The sequence below is a fragment of the Polyodon spathula genome, chromosome 11 (assembly GCF_017654505.1).
Source record: "Polyodon spathula isolate WHYD16114869_AA chromosome 11, ASM1765450v1, whole genome shotgun sequence".
NCBI lineage: Eukaryota > Metazoa > Chordata > Actinopteri > Acipenseriformes > Polyodontidae > Polyodon > Polyodon spathula.
This window is the reverse complement of record NC_054544.1, coordinates 22,686,264-22,702,638: the sequence shown is the minus strand read 5'-3', so window position 1 is coordinate 22,702,638 and position 16,375 is coordinate 22,686,264. Positions and strand designations below refer to the sequence as shown.

The window sequence follows — 16,375 nt, the reverse complement described above, 5'->3', positions numbered from 1 at the left end:
AATTTTACAAACTGAAGTGATACACGCAGCTGTATCGCTTCCATTATCTATTATTTACAGGTGTTTGCCATAAGGCTCTGGATATTGTAAATATTTCAATAAACACCCTTGCACCTGTTTGTAATTGTCTGTGATTTGTACCTGCACTGCACTCACCTGTATCTACTCACCACTTTGCCACACGTGGTGTGAGTAGTGGGATGGATTACGCAGCACTGTTGGCACTGCTGGAGCAGCTGGACAGTAGACGGGAGAGATGGTGAGAGGAGCACCTACAGCAGCAGAACCCTTTGTGGCGGCCCTGAAGGTGAGAACATTAAAAAGAGGGTGGAGGATGACCTAGAGGCATGCCTGGTGGCATTTGAGTGGCTGGCTACCACCGTGTCATAGTCCCGACAGTTCTGGGCAAGCCAATTGGGACCCTGCCTGATTGGTGAAGCACAGACAGCATGCCAGGCAATGGCTGATGACGACGACGCTCAGTATGACCTGGTAAAGCTGGCCATTCTCCACTGTCTCAATATAATGGAGGAAACCTATCTTGTGTGGCCCAGGGAGTATAAAAGGTCCCCAAATACATGCCCCAGTGTGGTTGCGCAAAAACTTTGTGACCACATGGTACACTGGCTCAACCCTGCACTAAAAACAAGCACACAGATGGGGGATGCTATTGTAATAGAGCAGTCTTTACACCACAAGTACTTAATTCACGCACCACAGGAACTGTGTCTGTGTTTTGTGTGGGTGATTAAAGACTGGACTTTCGGTTGCGGGTCAAACGTGTGGGATTTTACAAACTGAAGTGATACACGCCGCTTGCATCATCTATTATTTACAGGTGTTTGCCATAAGGCTCTGGACATTGTAACTATTTCAATAAACACCCTTGCACCTGTTTGTAGTTGTGTGATTTGTACCTGCATTACACTGCACTCACCTGTATCCACTTACCACTTTGCCACAGAGATGCAACACAAGGAATTTTGTTTGAAATTGTCTTTATTTAAAGATACAGTCCAATTTACACTGGTTAGACAGCACTGCGTTCCTAAAGGGGCATCATACATTTTCCTACATCCTGTGTTCTCTGTACACTTCTCTTTGGTTTCTGCTCAGCTCACTTTCCACTAACTATTCCAGCAAAACTGCTTCTTAATAGCCTGATTGTAAGATAGTGAGGTGGGGATGCATATTTGCGTAGCGCTGTGCAATGAAGATCTCAGTGAAGCACTGTGTACTGAAGCATGCATACCACTAATATGATTCTGCACCTTATTATAAGCCTAGAGGAGTCATTTAAGATGCAAATTCTGTGGAACAGTTGGTACGCCTGGGAAATAATTAACTGAGCTGAAACAGCAATGGAGAACATATGTAACATGATATTACACAGGTAAGAAATTCCACATTAGAACATCCCTTTATTGTACAGTCATGTTAGCATTCAGCTTTAAATACAAATGCATTTGTTACAATTCTGATTATAAAAGGGTTTGTACAGTGAATTCTGAAACCTTAAGATGCAAAACCCTGATTGTATCTCAACACTGGGCATGGTGAGCCCTGCCAGTGTGATAGGAATCACACAATGATCTTGGCTGGGGATAGATTACCATGTCACTCTTCAGCAAGCCCTGCTGGTTAATAGGGGTGTAATGATTCATTGTGTATCCATGAATCATGCTACTTTCTTTACACGATTTATTAGAGGTGTGTATCGTTTGTATTGTAATAGACCAAAAGCAAAATATAGCTCATTGTAGTTCACCAAATTATTTTTGAATGAAGAATACATAGTATTTTATAGTTGTTATGGATACATACTCTTCCAACCTCATTTAATTCTTGTCTTTTAACAAAATAGTGCATTGCTAAATATTCATTTGATCTTATTATGCATCATACAAATAGCCATCCAGGATCATCACATGTATCATGAACAGCATATTGTATTTGTTAAAGATTTGGATTCACACCTTATGAGAAGTAATCATACTACTTTGTTTTAGTATTTACTAATTCCAGAGAAGCAGTAAATAATTCTTAGTAATGTTTGTAAATGTCTTGATATTATTATTAACTAATAATAATAATAATAATAACAATATTTTGCTCCATCCAAACTGCATAATCAATGATGTATCATGTAATAGCTAGGATATTAACTCTTGTAATAATACATTTGAAAAAGTAATTCCCAGAAACAGCATGTAATCTGTAGTAATTATCAAGTAAGTATCAAGTTATTTTTTTAGTAAGTGGTAACAGACTAAAGACAAAGAATATGTCGTGAATAGGACAGACAGGTGCAGATCTGTAAAAAAGGATGTTGGGATAGGGATCAGGGGAGCGCTCCAGTCCCCTGCACAGGCTCTGTATCTTCACACTGCTTCTGGGTCACACTCTGATGGTCCATGGAGTGAAGGAGCCCGGCTCCACTGCAGGCACCTGGAGCATATCACAACAAACCTGGAGGTGATTCATTCCCAAAACAACACCATTGTAAAACAAAGCCCTAAATATACACCCCTACACCATTTTCAACGACTTACCATCTGAGTGAACCGATCCACACAAGCCAGACGGATCTTCTCTGGAGTGGCAGGGCTGCTAAGAGGGAAGCTCCCACTCAAGCCACTGTCCTTGCGGGCTGCAGCGATCGCTTCCTTAATGGCATAAAACAGTGTGCAGCCGAAAAACACTGTGGGCTCTCCAATCCCCTGGGAAACAGCAAAGCACAGTGAATACCGACACGACTGCAGCACTGCGCAGGCAAGTGCAGATCAGTCCCTTCCCCCATATACACTATAGAAGTCAGAACCATGGTTTGATTTGATTTTCACTTTGACTCTAGTGAAGTCCATGTATCCTGCCACTATATTATTGTCCCTCCCTGTGCAGCAGGTATTAGGGTCCATTTGATGCCAAAGATAGTCTTGTAATGAATTTGCATCTCACCCCATTGAACTGAACAAAAAGGCAAGAGCTGGATGTGAACCGCAAACCATACAGTTCAAAGACAAACATCTTACCATTCAACTAAAGAGCAGGCTCTGTAGTCGAGTGGCGAGTACCTGCAGGGTCTTATGCTGATATTCATATTATTAACTGATCAACTGCTAGGAGGAGATTCACCAGACTATGTTTTATGTTTCACGTGGGGGGCTAATACTAATAATTTTGTACTAATTCTGTTGTTTTTGGTTCCCTGTATTGCCTGGCCAGTCAGCGTGTCACTCGCAGCCCTTGCCTTTGAGAAGTAGATGGCATGAGGGTTGTGAGCGTTGGCCAGCAGGGACACGTTGAGCTGCGAGGGGACATCACAGAGCGCAGGGACCTTGTACTGGGACAGACCCCGCGTCCGGAGGACCCCCTCGGGGGAGAACTGGAGCTCCTCAGTGGTGTAGAGACCCAGCCCCTGGACAAATCCCCCTTCGATCTGAAACACAGCAAGAAGAAAGAGCACCAGCAGGGCAGTGCTTTTGTACTGCAGAGTGCATATTATCGGGATTCTCTCTCCGTCATATTTATATCTCTCTGACTGAGATCGTCTTATGCTTGCTGTACATTGCTCCCATCTACAGTTCTTCAGACTGGGCCTCAGTGAATGTAGGAAATAAGTGTGTTTCCTCTCAAACACTAATACAACAGAGAGAGAGAGAGTGCAAAGGGGCAAGGCAGAGAAAGGGTTGCTTGTTCAGAGCCTGCATGAAGAAGGACAGAGGAAAGACTGGAATGAGAAAGTGGCACAACCACACTATGTGTTGTTCAACAAAGTAATCCTTAATAGTAATTCCAGGAAATCTTACCTAAATCTTACCAAACAGACAAGATTATGGTCCTGCTTCATGCAAAACTAAACCAATTTGTGAGGAAACACAGTCCTCCAATTTATCCAAACCCTACAAACTCAATGTCACACTGCTGCCAAAGTCTAAAACCCACCTGCCCAATATCCAGAGCTGGGTTGAGACTCTGGCCAACATCCATCACGATGTCCGTTCTTATGTTCTGCAGTTTAGAATGACAGAAAGAGAGAGATTAGTGCTGTCCAGGAAGAAATAGAAACAAGAAGCAAAAACAAAGCATCCCAAGTTATAATGCAAATGCAATGGCATCTGTGATATAATGGTTTATAAACAATCGTACATTTGGAGTACTAAGTAGATAAAGTATAAATTACATATTTGTCCATAAGGAATCATATAATACAGCGGTGTACTAAATGTGAGGGCACTAGTTAAGTGTGCAGAAGTCTAAAGTAATGTGACCTCAATATGGTAGCCACTAGTCAAAGGGTTCACTTTTTCATGTCCAGTACCCATGAATTAATCCCCATGCTTTATGCCCCTGTAGTCGCTAGGGTGAGCAGAGTAGGATGAAATTCCATTACAGCACAATATATAGTATCCATGGTAAAATGTTTCTTCCTTCTCACATTAAACTGACAACCAGCCTGGCAATGATTCGAGCCAGGGAGAGGAATAAGGCTCTCATTGTATAGCAGTTCGATCCATTCCTGGTATTTACTATGAGATTAATAAGACACAGCTGAGCTTGTTACCTACACAGTGTTGCTAATCAAGCTCACAGTACAACCTGGAATGAGGGTAACTGCTATGCAATAGGAGTCCCTGTATTCTCCTTAAGAAATCATTCCAGAAAACCGCCCTACCCTGTTTCCAACTGCATTTTCTGGCGATTCTGGCACCAAGTTGCATTTTATTCCCTCTTATTTATCTAGCCCCCTGAGATCGCGACAAAATGTTCGTTTTCAAGTCCAGACTCAAGAAGAGCCACTGCCCACTCCCAAGGAAATAGTTATACTAACTGTAATTACTGACATACCCAACGAGAACTGAGTAGGAGTATGACTTACATAATTTCTAGTTATAAGTTATCAAGCAGCATGGGTGTTTTAAGTATGCTTATTGTGCAACCTATTAAACAATAGAAAACAAATACTGAAGCTACTGAATCTGTACAGAATCTGAGTTTTGATTGGTATTGTACAGAAACCTAATTTCTGAACATGACTTTTCAACTACAGTCAGTGTTATTGTTACAGGTTTTTAATACTGAAACACACATGCTTTCATCGTATTTCAGCACAGCACACAGAATGTATCATTTTTTGATATGATTGCCTGGAGTGTTCTACTGTGTGTTTTATATTAAGGCCATGTACGTTTTCAGTAGCTGTTTCTGGTTCAGTGCAGTTCGTTATTAGCTGTAGTGGTCCTTTGGTTTCACCAATTAGAAGGAGTAGCTGGAGGGGTGGGATAGTCATGTGCTGACTGTTCAGGGCGAGCTGACCTACAGTTGTGGAGAATCGGATCTCACTACCTTGTGATCTCCTGTCAGACAGTCGACCTCTACCTCAGAGCAGCAGGCTCCAAAGGTGAAGTAGTAGTAAGGCATCCCCTCCCCTTTCTCCCAGTCAACATTCGTATGTGGCCCCCTGTATTAAAAAATTAAAAAGCATACACAGAGAAAACAGGGAAACAAGTGGAAAACCTGGTTCTATTTTATCTTACTGTTAAAAGACAAAATCTCATTAAACTTTGATCATATCTACATTAAATACACAGAACAAAAATGAAACATCACTGGTTTACCAGATTTAACACTGATAACTGATCTTGGAGTCGGGAATCTCAGACTGAAGCTGGCAAAGATGGAAAAATGACCTTCAAATCATCACAGTGTTTGATATGCATAGAAAAAATAAGAATGTGGCAATAGACAAGTTCATTTCTGCAGATTAACCCCCTACTGTAACTCTATTAAAGGGGAAAGAACTCCTACTTGAAATAATATTTTTGGTCATCACATTTATAGACCCAGCGCAAGGCTCTCGCATATGCTGACACCATGTACATCATTCTCTACAGGAGCCTGCGGAACAGCTGGGTTCCAGCTTTGCAGCAGTCTGGCAAAAGGACATCTGTGCTGAGATGTATTGAAAAGAGTCTGCACACGAGACTTTGAAGTTTAACAATTCGCTGCGATCTGCATGTGGCCCACAGTTTTACTCACATGAAGAATCCGGTTGCTGACAAACTGACTTTCTGGCAGTAGGCCTCTTTAATCTGTAAAAACACAAAGATGGAAAGAAGCTGTCAGGACTCTGTCGGCTATGCCTCTGGACTTGCGCTCCTTGTTCCCCTGCAGGAGAGACATACCCAGGCAGCCCATGAGTCCGTGGGGTTTTCCTGCATAATGGGCTTCAATCGCTTCATCATCTTCTCACAGGCATCCTAACGAGAGAAACAGCAAACAGATTACTGCAATTACCACAACGGGCTGCTTATTGTAATCAAGCACTAGATACACACAGCTGACCTTGCTTTGCATTCCAGCTGCGAGGCCAGTCCATTACAGTGTGATTAAGGCTTCTCTAGGAGGCTTTCCAAGTCCTTGTAACAGTTAAATAGTAAGTTGCTTCAAAATATGTATTTGTTTTTGTTCCTGTTCTCTTTAGTTCATGTTACCTGCCATAGACATATGTAACCTTGGTCTGCCAAAATGTCCTTATGGTATATATGCAGCAAGCAACAGTAGCATCTAGGGCAGTGTAGTGCATTACCAGCAAAACTAAAGGAAACGTGATTTAAAGTGACAGATCACTAGTCAGTTCTTACTCGTATAAAGACTGATTGAAAAATACCCTGTGTACTGTAGTTGTTGGTGCACCATTTGTCAGGACAGGGTTATATCCATGCCTTGTAGTTCAGCTGAGGAAGGAAGCAGTGTTTATTACTTTATCACCTGAAAAGGTATGTTTGGAGCTAGGGGGAGTGTGGACAGCTTTGTGCCCAAAACCAGGTACAGTAGACTCCTGGTAATCCAAACCATTTGGAACGTGACCCAATTCAGATCAGTATTTTGTTTGGAGTAATCTGTAGTGCATGCTGAATATGTTGTGTCTTGTTTTTGTTTTATTTTTTGGACACTTATATTTCCTTACAAATCTACACTAACCTCAACTAAATGATACATCTACTAAAAAATTATGAATTTGGCATTTGGTTCAGATTAATTCGGACTACCAGGGTTGGTTTAAACCTGAGTGTAGAGGCATCTCTGTTTGTACTTTTGTTAGGCTTTGTTTTTCTGTAACACAGTGACAAAAGCAAAAGAAAAGTGTGCAAGTGCTTTCTGCTTGAGACAAGTCAGCCTCCCACCACAAGCAGACATCATTTCTCTTGTTTTCTAGTTATGAAAGCCCAGGTACCTTAACAGCCATCCCCACTGCATCGGTCCCGAAGGAGGCAGCGGAGGGAGCAGCGTTGGGCACGTTACCAGTGCAGGTCTCTGTGATGTGAATCAAGGACATGGGGATCTTCAGGATTCGACTAGCAACCTGGAGAGGAACAGAAGATCATCCATTCAGCCTATCAGTGCTCGTCCTGGTCTGAGTAACTGGTTGATCTCAAAACGTTGTCAAGATCATCCAGGATCAATAACATGAATAGGTAACTCATTCTATACCCTCACCACTCTCTCAATAAAGTAGTGTCTCCTACTCTCTGTCCTAAGTCCACTTAATTTCCAATTGTGTGCTCTGGTCCTGGTTTCTGTGCTGTGCTTAAAATGTTGATTTAAAATACTTTAATCAAGCCCCCCCTAATTATTCTTTGTTCTAGGCTAAATAAATTCAGACCACTAAGCCTGTTTTCATGCTCATTCATTACCGGGATTCATCTGGTTGCTCTTTGGACTACATGTCTTTGTTGGGGCTGTGGTGACCAGAATTGAAAATAGTATTAGATCTCACCAGTCCATTATAAAACCTCATCACAACCTCTTTTGATGTGTACTCTATACTTTCTACTCAAGCATTCTGTTTGCCTTTTTAATTGCTTTCCCCACATTGTGTTGCAAACCTCTTGAAGAACACACCATGCTGCTCAAACTAGATGAGTTACTGTGACTGGGGCATAGTGAAGCGAGTGTTCACCTGAATGGCCTTAGTGTTGATCCCCTGCCCCATCTCTGTGCCTCCGTGAGTCAGCAGCACTGACCCGTCCTTGTAGATGTTAATCAGGGCAGCCCCCTGAGGAACAAGGCAAGCACAGATTGAGGGATAGAAACACACCCAACTCCTCATACAGCCTCCTCCCCAAAGCTGGAGGCTCGCTCATTTCAGCTCAAGAGGACCAAATCCTGGGGAGGTGTTTCCGCCATTTGTGGTTGATGTGGAATATTCATGAATTACCTGGGATGGAGAAAAGAATGCCAGCCCACATGGTGAGAATGTATCTGAAGGTGGTAAAAATGCCAGGGTGTTTATGCAGGGGCTGACCTAGACAAATAATGCCTTGATCTGACAAAAATAAATGAATGGACAGGAGTCATTGACGAAAAAGGCCCAGTAACCCACATTGGTAAGCAAACCAGCATGAAGCAGGGATGGAAACTCCCATTTGTATAGCTGTTTCATCTATTCTTGGTTTTACTCTTGAGTTTAATAAGTACCTATTCTCTGTGGCTAATCAAGCTCATAGTAAAATGGAATGAGTGAAACTGCTATGCAAAGGGGTTTTATTTCCATTGCTGAACAAGTTTGTTAGTAAAACACAACCCCTCGCAACTCATTTCAGCGTTGTTGTTTTTCATTGCATTTATTTTGTTTCTTTCTGTGCTCTATCGAGTGTTTTACAGCGATGGCCAATTCATACTAGGTAGGATTACATGGAGCAGCTCTGCTAGCTCTTCAGGAATGTCAATCTGCTCACCTGGTTATAGAATCCCTTGGAGAAGCCAACCCCGAATTTAAGCGGCACGGTGCAGAGTCCCCTCTTCCTCCAACGGTTGTTCTTGTTGAACTCCTGGATGGCGAGCCGGCGATTCTCGACGCAGGCCTGCTGCAGACACTGCTCCCAGCAGCGCACCATGTCCCTTGGGTCAAATAGCTGCTTGTGGTGGGTTAGGCTCTCCTCTCTGCACATGTTTATGTCCTGCACCTGTGGAGCATGGAACACAACTCACTTTCCTACTGCAGAGGTCAGCCTGGCTATGCAGCATCTCATCTAGAGGGGCCAAACCACAGCTATTGAAACACACACCGCCTGACCCTTTTATTAAGACCTGTCTACGCGATTGGATTTGACATCACCCTGGTGTGGGAAATGTTCTCCTGGTATACTCAGGGTCCCTTGATTACTCTGGAGAGCCAAACTCTCCAATAATGCTGTACCCTCATGGCAATGGCTACCTCCAGGGAATTGGAATTAGCTGTATATTTTATGTTTTCGCTGCAAACACTTTGCTAACTTGTGTCTTGATGCAATACTTGTCTATTTCCTGTTTAAATTGATTAAATTAATACAAAAAACAGCACCACAGCCCCCTCACCCTCTCGGCAGGAATGCCACATTTGGCTGCCACTTCATGCAGGACGCTCTCGATGACCATGAGCCCCTGTGGCCCCCCAAAGCCCCTGAAAGAGGTGTTTGAGGGCAGGTTGGTCCTGCAGACAAAACCCCTGCCACGGAGGTGAGGGATTCGGTAGCCATTGTCCATGTGCAGCAGAGCCTTCTCCATGATCTGCAGAGACAGAAGGGAAACATTCTGCACATGCATGTTTTACAGGTTATCAGAAGACTGTAACAGGTACTGTGTTACTATGAAACTGTGTGCTCTTTTATATGATGGAGACTGCTTGATGAATTGTTGTTTGGCTAGTGTTTACTAGCAGTGTTTGCTAGTGGTTACGCCTGGTTTAAAGGACACTTCAGACATGATTCTGACAGCTTTCAATATTTGACAGGTCATCAGACAGTGGTTTAATTCACTAGCCTCCTCTGCCTTTCGCTCTGGGTTCCCATATGACTGTTCAGGCCACAAATAAAACATGTTTGATCACTGTCCTTAACCTAACTCTCAATGGACATCTGTTATCCACATCACAAAACTGGGAGTGTTCTTAGCATGTGTTTGAGAGGGGCCCAGGACTGAAGGGCAGACAGGGTGGGGTGTCAGGTCAGGGCTGGGAGCTTGTCCAGTTTAATTACTCACAAATGAAGACTCATCCAAGGTGTTTCCTCCATTGCTGTAGTAAATTATATCTGCTGCGACGATCGTTCCATCCTTCATAAAGCCCACCTAGCAAGAGAAGAACAAGCAGACGCTTTACAACCATTCATCAGAGGGGTGCTAACCAGTGCTTTCAAATCCAATCTCTAATTTAAGAGTAAGGAGCTTCAAATTGAAATTTATTACAGCAAATTGTAAAATGTTCCTCACCCTTCCCTTCCCATTGCATGTTAAATGTTTCTCCCTGCCCCTCTCACCTTGTATCTGCCCAGGAAGGGGTGTCTGCCGCCAGTGATTAGCATGTCGTCTCCTCGGTCCAGCACAAGACGCACTGAGCGGCCAGTCCTGCATCAGAGGGACAGGCACTATCAGTACACAAAACGGACAACTGTCTCTTGAAATGCTGTCCTGGAATTTACAAATATCTTGATAATCTCTGTATATTACTATAACTACTATATAACTACTATATAACTACTACATAAAGTAAGCCCATTCATACTGCTGTGATATTTTTCAACTTTAATACAGTGTTACATATAATAGCTCAACAATGTTTAGCAAATCAACAAATATTCAAATACTTGTCTGAGTCTTGAACGGATATCTGAATATGAAAATTCCACATTTATCCCAGCACTATTTCACACAAGCAAAAGTAAATAAATAAATAGCTTTAAAATGTTGCAGTATAATAGCGATAATGGCATTGCTGTGGCATGTTCATTCCAAAATAAGCAAGCATTCTATGAAGTAGTGTCTGGATTATTAGAAGCTGCCCAGGTTCACAGTGACTCTCCCCTCTATGAAGCAGTGTCTGGATTATTAGAAGCTGCCCAGGTTCACAGTGACTCTCCCCTCTATGAAGCAGTGTCTGGATTATTAGAAGCTGCCCAGGTTCACAGAGGCTCTTACTTGTGAGCTGCTGTTGCTGCGATCGCTGACAGAGATGCAATCTTCATGACTTTCCCCCCGAAGCCCCCACCAAGCCTTTTCACATGACATGTGATCTTATTGGCCTCAACCCCCAAAGTGGTAGCAACGACCTCCTAGAGAACAAGAAAACAGACAGCACTTTCACCCCTACAACTTCATTGTTTTTCTTATATTACATCAATTGACATTTTAATCAAAACTTAATCAGGTGATGTTGTTTGTGTGGCAACATAGGAGCAAGTTTTGAAACAAATAATAAAATAGGGAAAGTGGAAAAAGAAGCAAGTAGAGGCAAGGAAAGTAAATTATATCTGAACAGCAATGTATGTACCACTATAAAAGTTTACCACAGTATTTTTACATGGTCATTGTTCAGTTTGCCACATTAAGCTTTACCATACCTTTCTAGTCTTTACAATGATTCCCAATGCTTTATTGTGCTTTATTACACTTTGTTATAATTGCAGTTATATTACTACATGGAGGCAATTTTTCTATACACCTGTAGTTGTCTATCTGGCAATATGAGGCCCACATTAAAGACTTGTAACAGAGAGTTTAATTGATAGATGTAATTTACAAACAGATGGTAATTTGTACCAGCAGGAACACAAACGTGTATCTGTGTGACAGTCAGAGGCATTGGGTTTGCTCTTACCTGTGTGAAAGCTGCATGCTGTGTGACAGTCAGGCATTGGGTCTGCTCTTACCTGTGTGAAAGCTGCATGCTGTGTGATTGTCAGGCATTGGGTTTGCTCTTACCTGTATGAAAGCTGCATGCTCTGTGTGACAGTCAGAGGCATTGGGTTTGCTCTTACCTGTGTGAAAGCTGCATGCTGAGTTGCTGCAAACAGCTCCATCTCCCCGTCCTCCCCCTTGGGGACAGCTATCAGGCCCTGTGTCTCCATGTAGAAATGCTCCTGCCCGCCCATGTAGATCTCTCCTGAGCACAGAAACACACAGGCCATTCCAATTATATAGCAAACCAATGAGGTCTAACCAGGCTTCAAACAGGAATCACACACACACACACACACACACACACATACACACACACACATGCCATTCCCCTTACATAACTGTAGAAAATACATTTGTCGCAACTACATTATAATTTTCTTGAGAGTGAGCAAAACTAAAACATCTAAACATGAACGCAGTACATGAGCAGTTTAAAAAAACATTGCTCAGCTACTTAAAACAGTACACTTAATCAGTGAACTAAGCAAAGGATTCAAGTTAGAACCAAAAGATTCTCAGCACACTAGGTGGTGGCCAGCAACAATGCTAATAAAGCTAACAAGAGATTTATTCTGAAGCTATTGTTAAAGAGGGACCAGTGATAATGTTAATAATACTAGTAAGAGGTAAGATAATTGGTTGGCACTCCTTTAAACATTCTTCTCATAAATACAGTTCTTTCTCTGGGATTGTGAATGTATATTTGTAGAGGTGTAAATTCAAGAAGGTTGCTGATGGGGACCCTCCTGTGCAGTACCTTCAAGAATATGATCCACGCTCTCCCAGGCCCCATCCACACTCCCTCGCTCCAGTTTCCTCTGAGGGTTGTAAAAGGATTGCTGCTCAATAGCTTCCTGAACAGAAACACATGTTAAAAAAGCCACAGGTAATACCTAGTCTAATGCATTGTTTGTTGCCCATATCTGCTTTAGACTTGACTTATTTGTTCATTTGTTCATGCAGTCTTTCAGCTTCTCTCTAGCTACAGTACTGGCAATTGTAAACATGCCCCAGTCAATCCTACAGCAGCCCTTCACAGTGGCACGACTAGCATTACATTATTTTTTTGGGAGGCGGGGGGGGGGGCGCTAGGCAATCCATCTGAAATGTAACTGAAAATAAATAAATAAATAAAGTAACCTTAATTAGGTTAACAGACGTGTGTGTTATACGAAGTTATAGACCCAGACTCCACTGTAGTTAAAGTAATTGTAGCTGACACAAAATGAACCCATACAACTTAGTACTTTTGCACCACTAGCTACATAGGTCTCAAATGTGCAGTTTTAAAAGAAACACCTGTTCTAGCACACACATGTTTTAATTTGAAAACAGGATATCTGGTACTACTTTAGGGTAAAGGGAACGCTAATGTTCTATGCCTTATTCTCAGCATATCTGTTTGCACTTGTACTGCCTGGGTCATTTCACCTCAGCAATGTCTTCTGGGTCAAAGCATGTCAGTCAGTAGGGGAAGCAGCTGATTGGTTATTGACCGGAATGAAGCCAGTGAAGGGGCAGAGACAATTTCACTATCCAGATGAAAGTACCCTGGATGTATGACAGTCAATAAACATGGCTTCCAAACAGAGTTTTCTATCTGGTACTACTTTAGGTGTTTCTTTCAAAACTGGAGACCTACGCTATTTTGTTAGTTATAATTACTTTAATTACTTCATTACTCTTGTTAAACTTGGTTTAGAGTGGCCCTCCAGGACCGGAGTTGCCCATCCTTGTCCTACAGTAAGACTGCTGGTCCCGCTCACCTCGATTGTGAAAAGGACCGGGGTCAGGTCCTTGTAGATCACTTTGACACACTCCACCGCTCGCCGCGCGTTCTCCCGAGTGTCAGCAACAATGGCGCCAATGATCTGTCCCACGCAAGTCACCTGTGCAGAGAGGAAGCGGGGACATGTGAGACTGAATGCGATACAGTGGAGTACCCCAAATACGTACAGCAAAACCATAAAAAATATATTTTAACAAAAAGACATACTCTATGTTTTGAGATTTCTGTCTATAGTGATATCACAGTACTCCAAAACCATTATCAAAATACAGTATTCAGTTCACAGTAAATTAAAATAAATTAACTGTACTATATTTAGTAGAGCTATGAATAAGATGCCAAACATTGTACTGCTGTAGATTTTATGCCAACATTATAATAAAATCATAATAAAGTTGTTTGACATTTAAATATAAATAGAAATGACGGGTTATAGTGAAGATTATAGCCTTAATACAAGTCATTCTGCTAACTCTGTGTACCTTTACCTAACGTTTCTTCTGTTCTTTACAGTGCTTTCTCAATTTGTTCTTGATGTGTTTTGGGTGTTGTATTATGTTTATGTTTTAGCTGCGAGAATCAACCTGCATGTGAATCTATTTTTATTTACAGTTATATGGGAGCCATGAGGAATATTATTATAACGTAAAATGAATGTGAGACACTGGGGTACAATGCTACTCTGGGGTACTGCGTGGTGTCGGGACGCAATGGAGGAAGGATACCCCGAGAAATCAGGATACATATTTCTGATGATTCCTGGGAACGTTATCCACCTTCTCCTCCACAAAGAGTTCCTCGATGTCACCGAACCAGGCTCTCCGGTTGTTCCCGGGAACGTCAGAGGCAGAGATGAATGCTGCCACTCCAGGCATGCTCAGAGCTGTGGCTGCATCAATGGAGCTGAGACACCAGAGAGACACCAGTTAGTGCTGTTGACAAGGGGGTCCAATTCTCTCTGAGGGGAAGCTCTCCTAGCATCTGACTTAATTAATGAAATTAATATTATATTAATGAAATTAATAAGAACATTTTCAAAAATAAATATCAGAGGCCATTCTGTATATTAAAATTGTGTCCTATTACACCCTACCTGGTCGATCTCCATTCCTAGAAAATAAATTGTATGGTGCCCCTCCACTTTTGAAACAGCTTGCTTGTAACTGACAGGCAGATGGGTTGCTCAAAATTCATCACAATATTAACAATCCTGTATTATTCCCCATTAATAGTAACCTAGTTAGCATTCCTTTCTTTCAAACGTTCTTCTTTTTTACTGTCTGTGTTTTGCTAAACCTAACAGGCAGGAAACGTGACACTTAAACTAAAATCAAATTAGATATAACAGGTAGGCAAACTATATATATATATATATATATATATAGACATATATATAATATATTATATATATATATATATATATATAGTATATATTACGTTTAGAATGCAAACCCCACCCCCCATTACAAATTATTTAGAAAAATCACAATACATCAATTCCAATCGTAACAAGTGGGAATTCCAAAATCAATTCCAACCATAACAAGTGCCTTTAAGCAAACCAAATTAACTCTAGACCATGGAGAAAGAGGTTATTACCTCAGAAATGTTCCTCTACTTCCCTTTGCTCTAACTGGCAGCCACCACAATTTCCCTGTGCTTCAGGCTTGGCTGATGTTTATTAACTGATAGCTGGTGTGCTGGCTGTCAGCAGGAGCCTCAGAGACTGTTACCGGGGCAGGTGCGTACATGATCTTGGCGTGAGGCTTGGAGCTAGTCACTGGGACCAGGAAGAGCTCCCCCTCTATACTGGGCAGGTCGTCATAGTAAACCGCTTCTCCTGTCGCCTGTTTGAAAGCTGATTGGTGCACATAGGGCCGTCCAATCGGATCGTCAGAGAACTGGCCAGCTGAAACGGCCTGGATAATACACAAGAAGCAGAGCTTTGCTGAACCATTTATACTATCCTCATCCATTCATTAAAATGTAAGGAATTATTTGTTAAGGACAATCAGGTTTGCAGCTCATGAAACCTTTTCTCAGCTGTTTTAGAGATGGTTTGTTAGTTTCTCATTTTTCAAAAAAACATTCCTTAATGTTTTATGTGACCCTCACCTACATCCCCTGAATGTACATTCAGGTGCTGGTTCCCCAGATTCTGATACTTTCAATTCATTAGAAAGAATCCAAATGTGTGACACACAGAAAGACAGGCAGACAGCCTTCATACACCCCAGATTCTGAAACCATCAAAACGTTGACCATCTCCTGCTACCAGAGGAGATTTCATTACGTTATAATTACAGTAATAATTCAGTAACGTGCCAAGGATAGGACTGGGGAGCGTTACATGAACACACCTGATATCTTTGCTGCCCCTGGGGCACCTCATTCCTGAAGGACTTCAAAGCACTCAGGTATTCAGGAGGGAGCTCATCAACACACAGGCCCTGGAACACAGAACAAGAGCAATCGGAACATAATCATGCAGTTACATATACAAGTAACTAGAGGACACACAATGGCCTTTCTGCACTATAGTCATTCCATAAATCAGGCTAGCAGAATAACTTACAAAGGATTTCAATGGGTTCTTTACAGCTGTAATCATGAGTGAAATAACAACATCTCTCTATGACTCTTCGTGGAGTGTAAAATGTATGGAAAAGAAAGTATCATTAAACCAAAATTAAACAGCTGAACTCGAATTGTTAATGCAGTGTTATTTGGAACAGTGTGACTGGACTGGAATGAATGTTACATTCTAAAATGAGATCCGGTAAAAAAAACAAATTACAAAATAAATATGAAAAAGTTATTCTGCAAAATACAAATGAATGGTCCCTTTTCACATTATGAAACTTAAAA

The 16,375-nt window shown here is 41.8% G+C and overlaps 1 protein-coding gene across 1 annotated transcript in view; it reads right to left on the bottom strand.

Moving 5' to 3' along the window:
- Positions 1–2,122: 2,122 nt before the first annotated feature.
- The window catches only part of aox5 (aldehyde oxidase 5), a 43,554-nt gene continuing 29,301 nt past the window's right edge, over positions 2,123–16,375 (bottom strand). Inside the window, exons 16-35 of the mRNA XM_041263587.1 lie at positions 15,868–15,957; positions 15,257–15,426; positions 14,284–14,410; positions 13,485–13,607; positions 12,476–12,572; positions 11,796–11,920; positions 10,957–11,090; positions 10,299–10,386; positions 10,024–10,110; positions 9,361–9,552; positions 8,742–8,969; positions 7,964–8,059; positions 7,238–7,366; positions 6,186–6,260; positions 6,040–6,092; positions 5,347–5,461; positions 3,946–4,011; positions 3,251–3,439; positions 2,553–2,720; positions 2,123–2,448 (exon numbers count right to left, since the gene is read on the bottom strand). Coding sequence (XP_041119521.1) covers positions 2,398–2,448; positions 2,553–2,720; positions 3,251–3,439; positions 3,946–4,011; positions 5,347–5,461; positions 6,040–6,092; positions 6,186–6,260; positions 7,238–7,366; positions 7,964–8,059; positions 8,742–8,969; positions 9,361–9,552; positions 10,024–10,110; positions 10,299–10,386; positions 10,957–11,090; positions 11,796–11,920; positions 12,476–12,572; positions 13,485–13,607; positions 14,284–14,410; positions 15,257–15,426; positions 15,868–15,957 — 2,403 coding nt within the window. The 3' untranslated portion in view covers positions 2,123–2,397. The remainder of the gene's footprint in view (positions 2,449–2,552; positions 2,721–3,250; positions 3,440–3,945; positions 4,012–5,346; positions 5,462–6,039; positions 6,093–6,185; positions 6,261–7,237; positions 7,367–7,963; positions 8,060–8,741; positions 8,970–9,360; positions 9,553–10,023; positions 10,111–10,298; positions 10,387–10,956; positions 11,091–11,795; positions 11,921–12,475; positions 12,573–13,484; positions 13,608–14,283; positions 14,411–15,256; positions 15,427–15,867; positions 15,958–16,375) is intronic.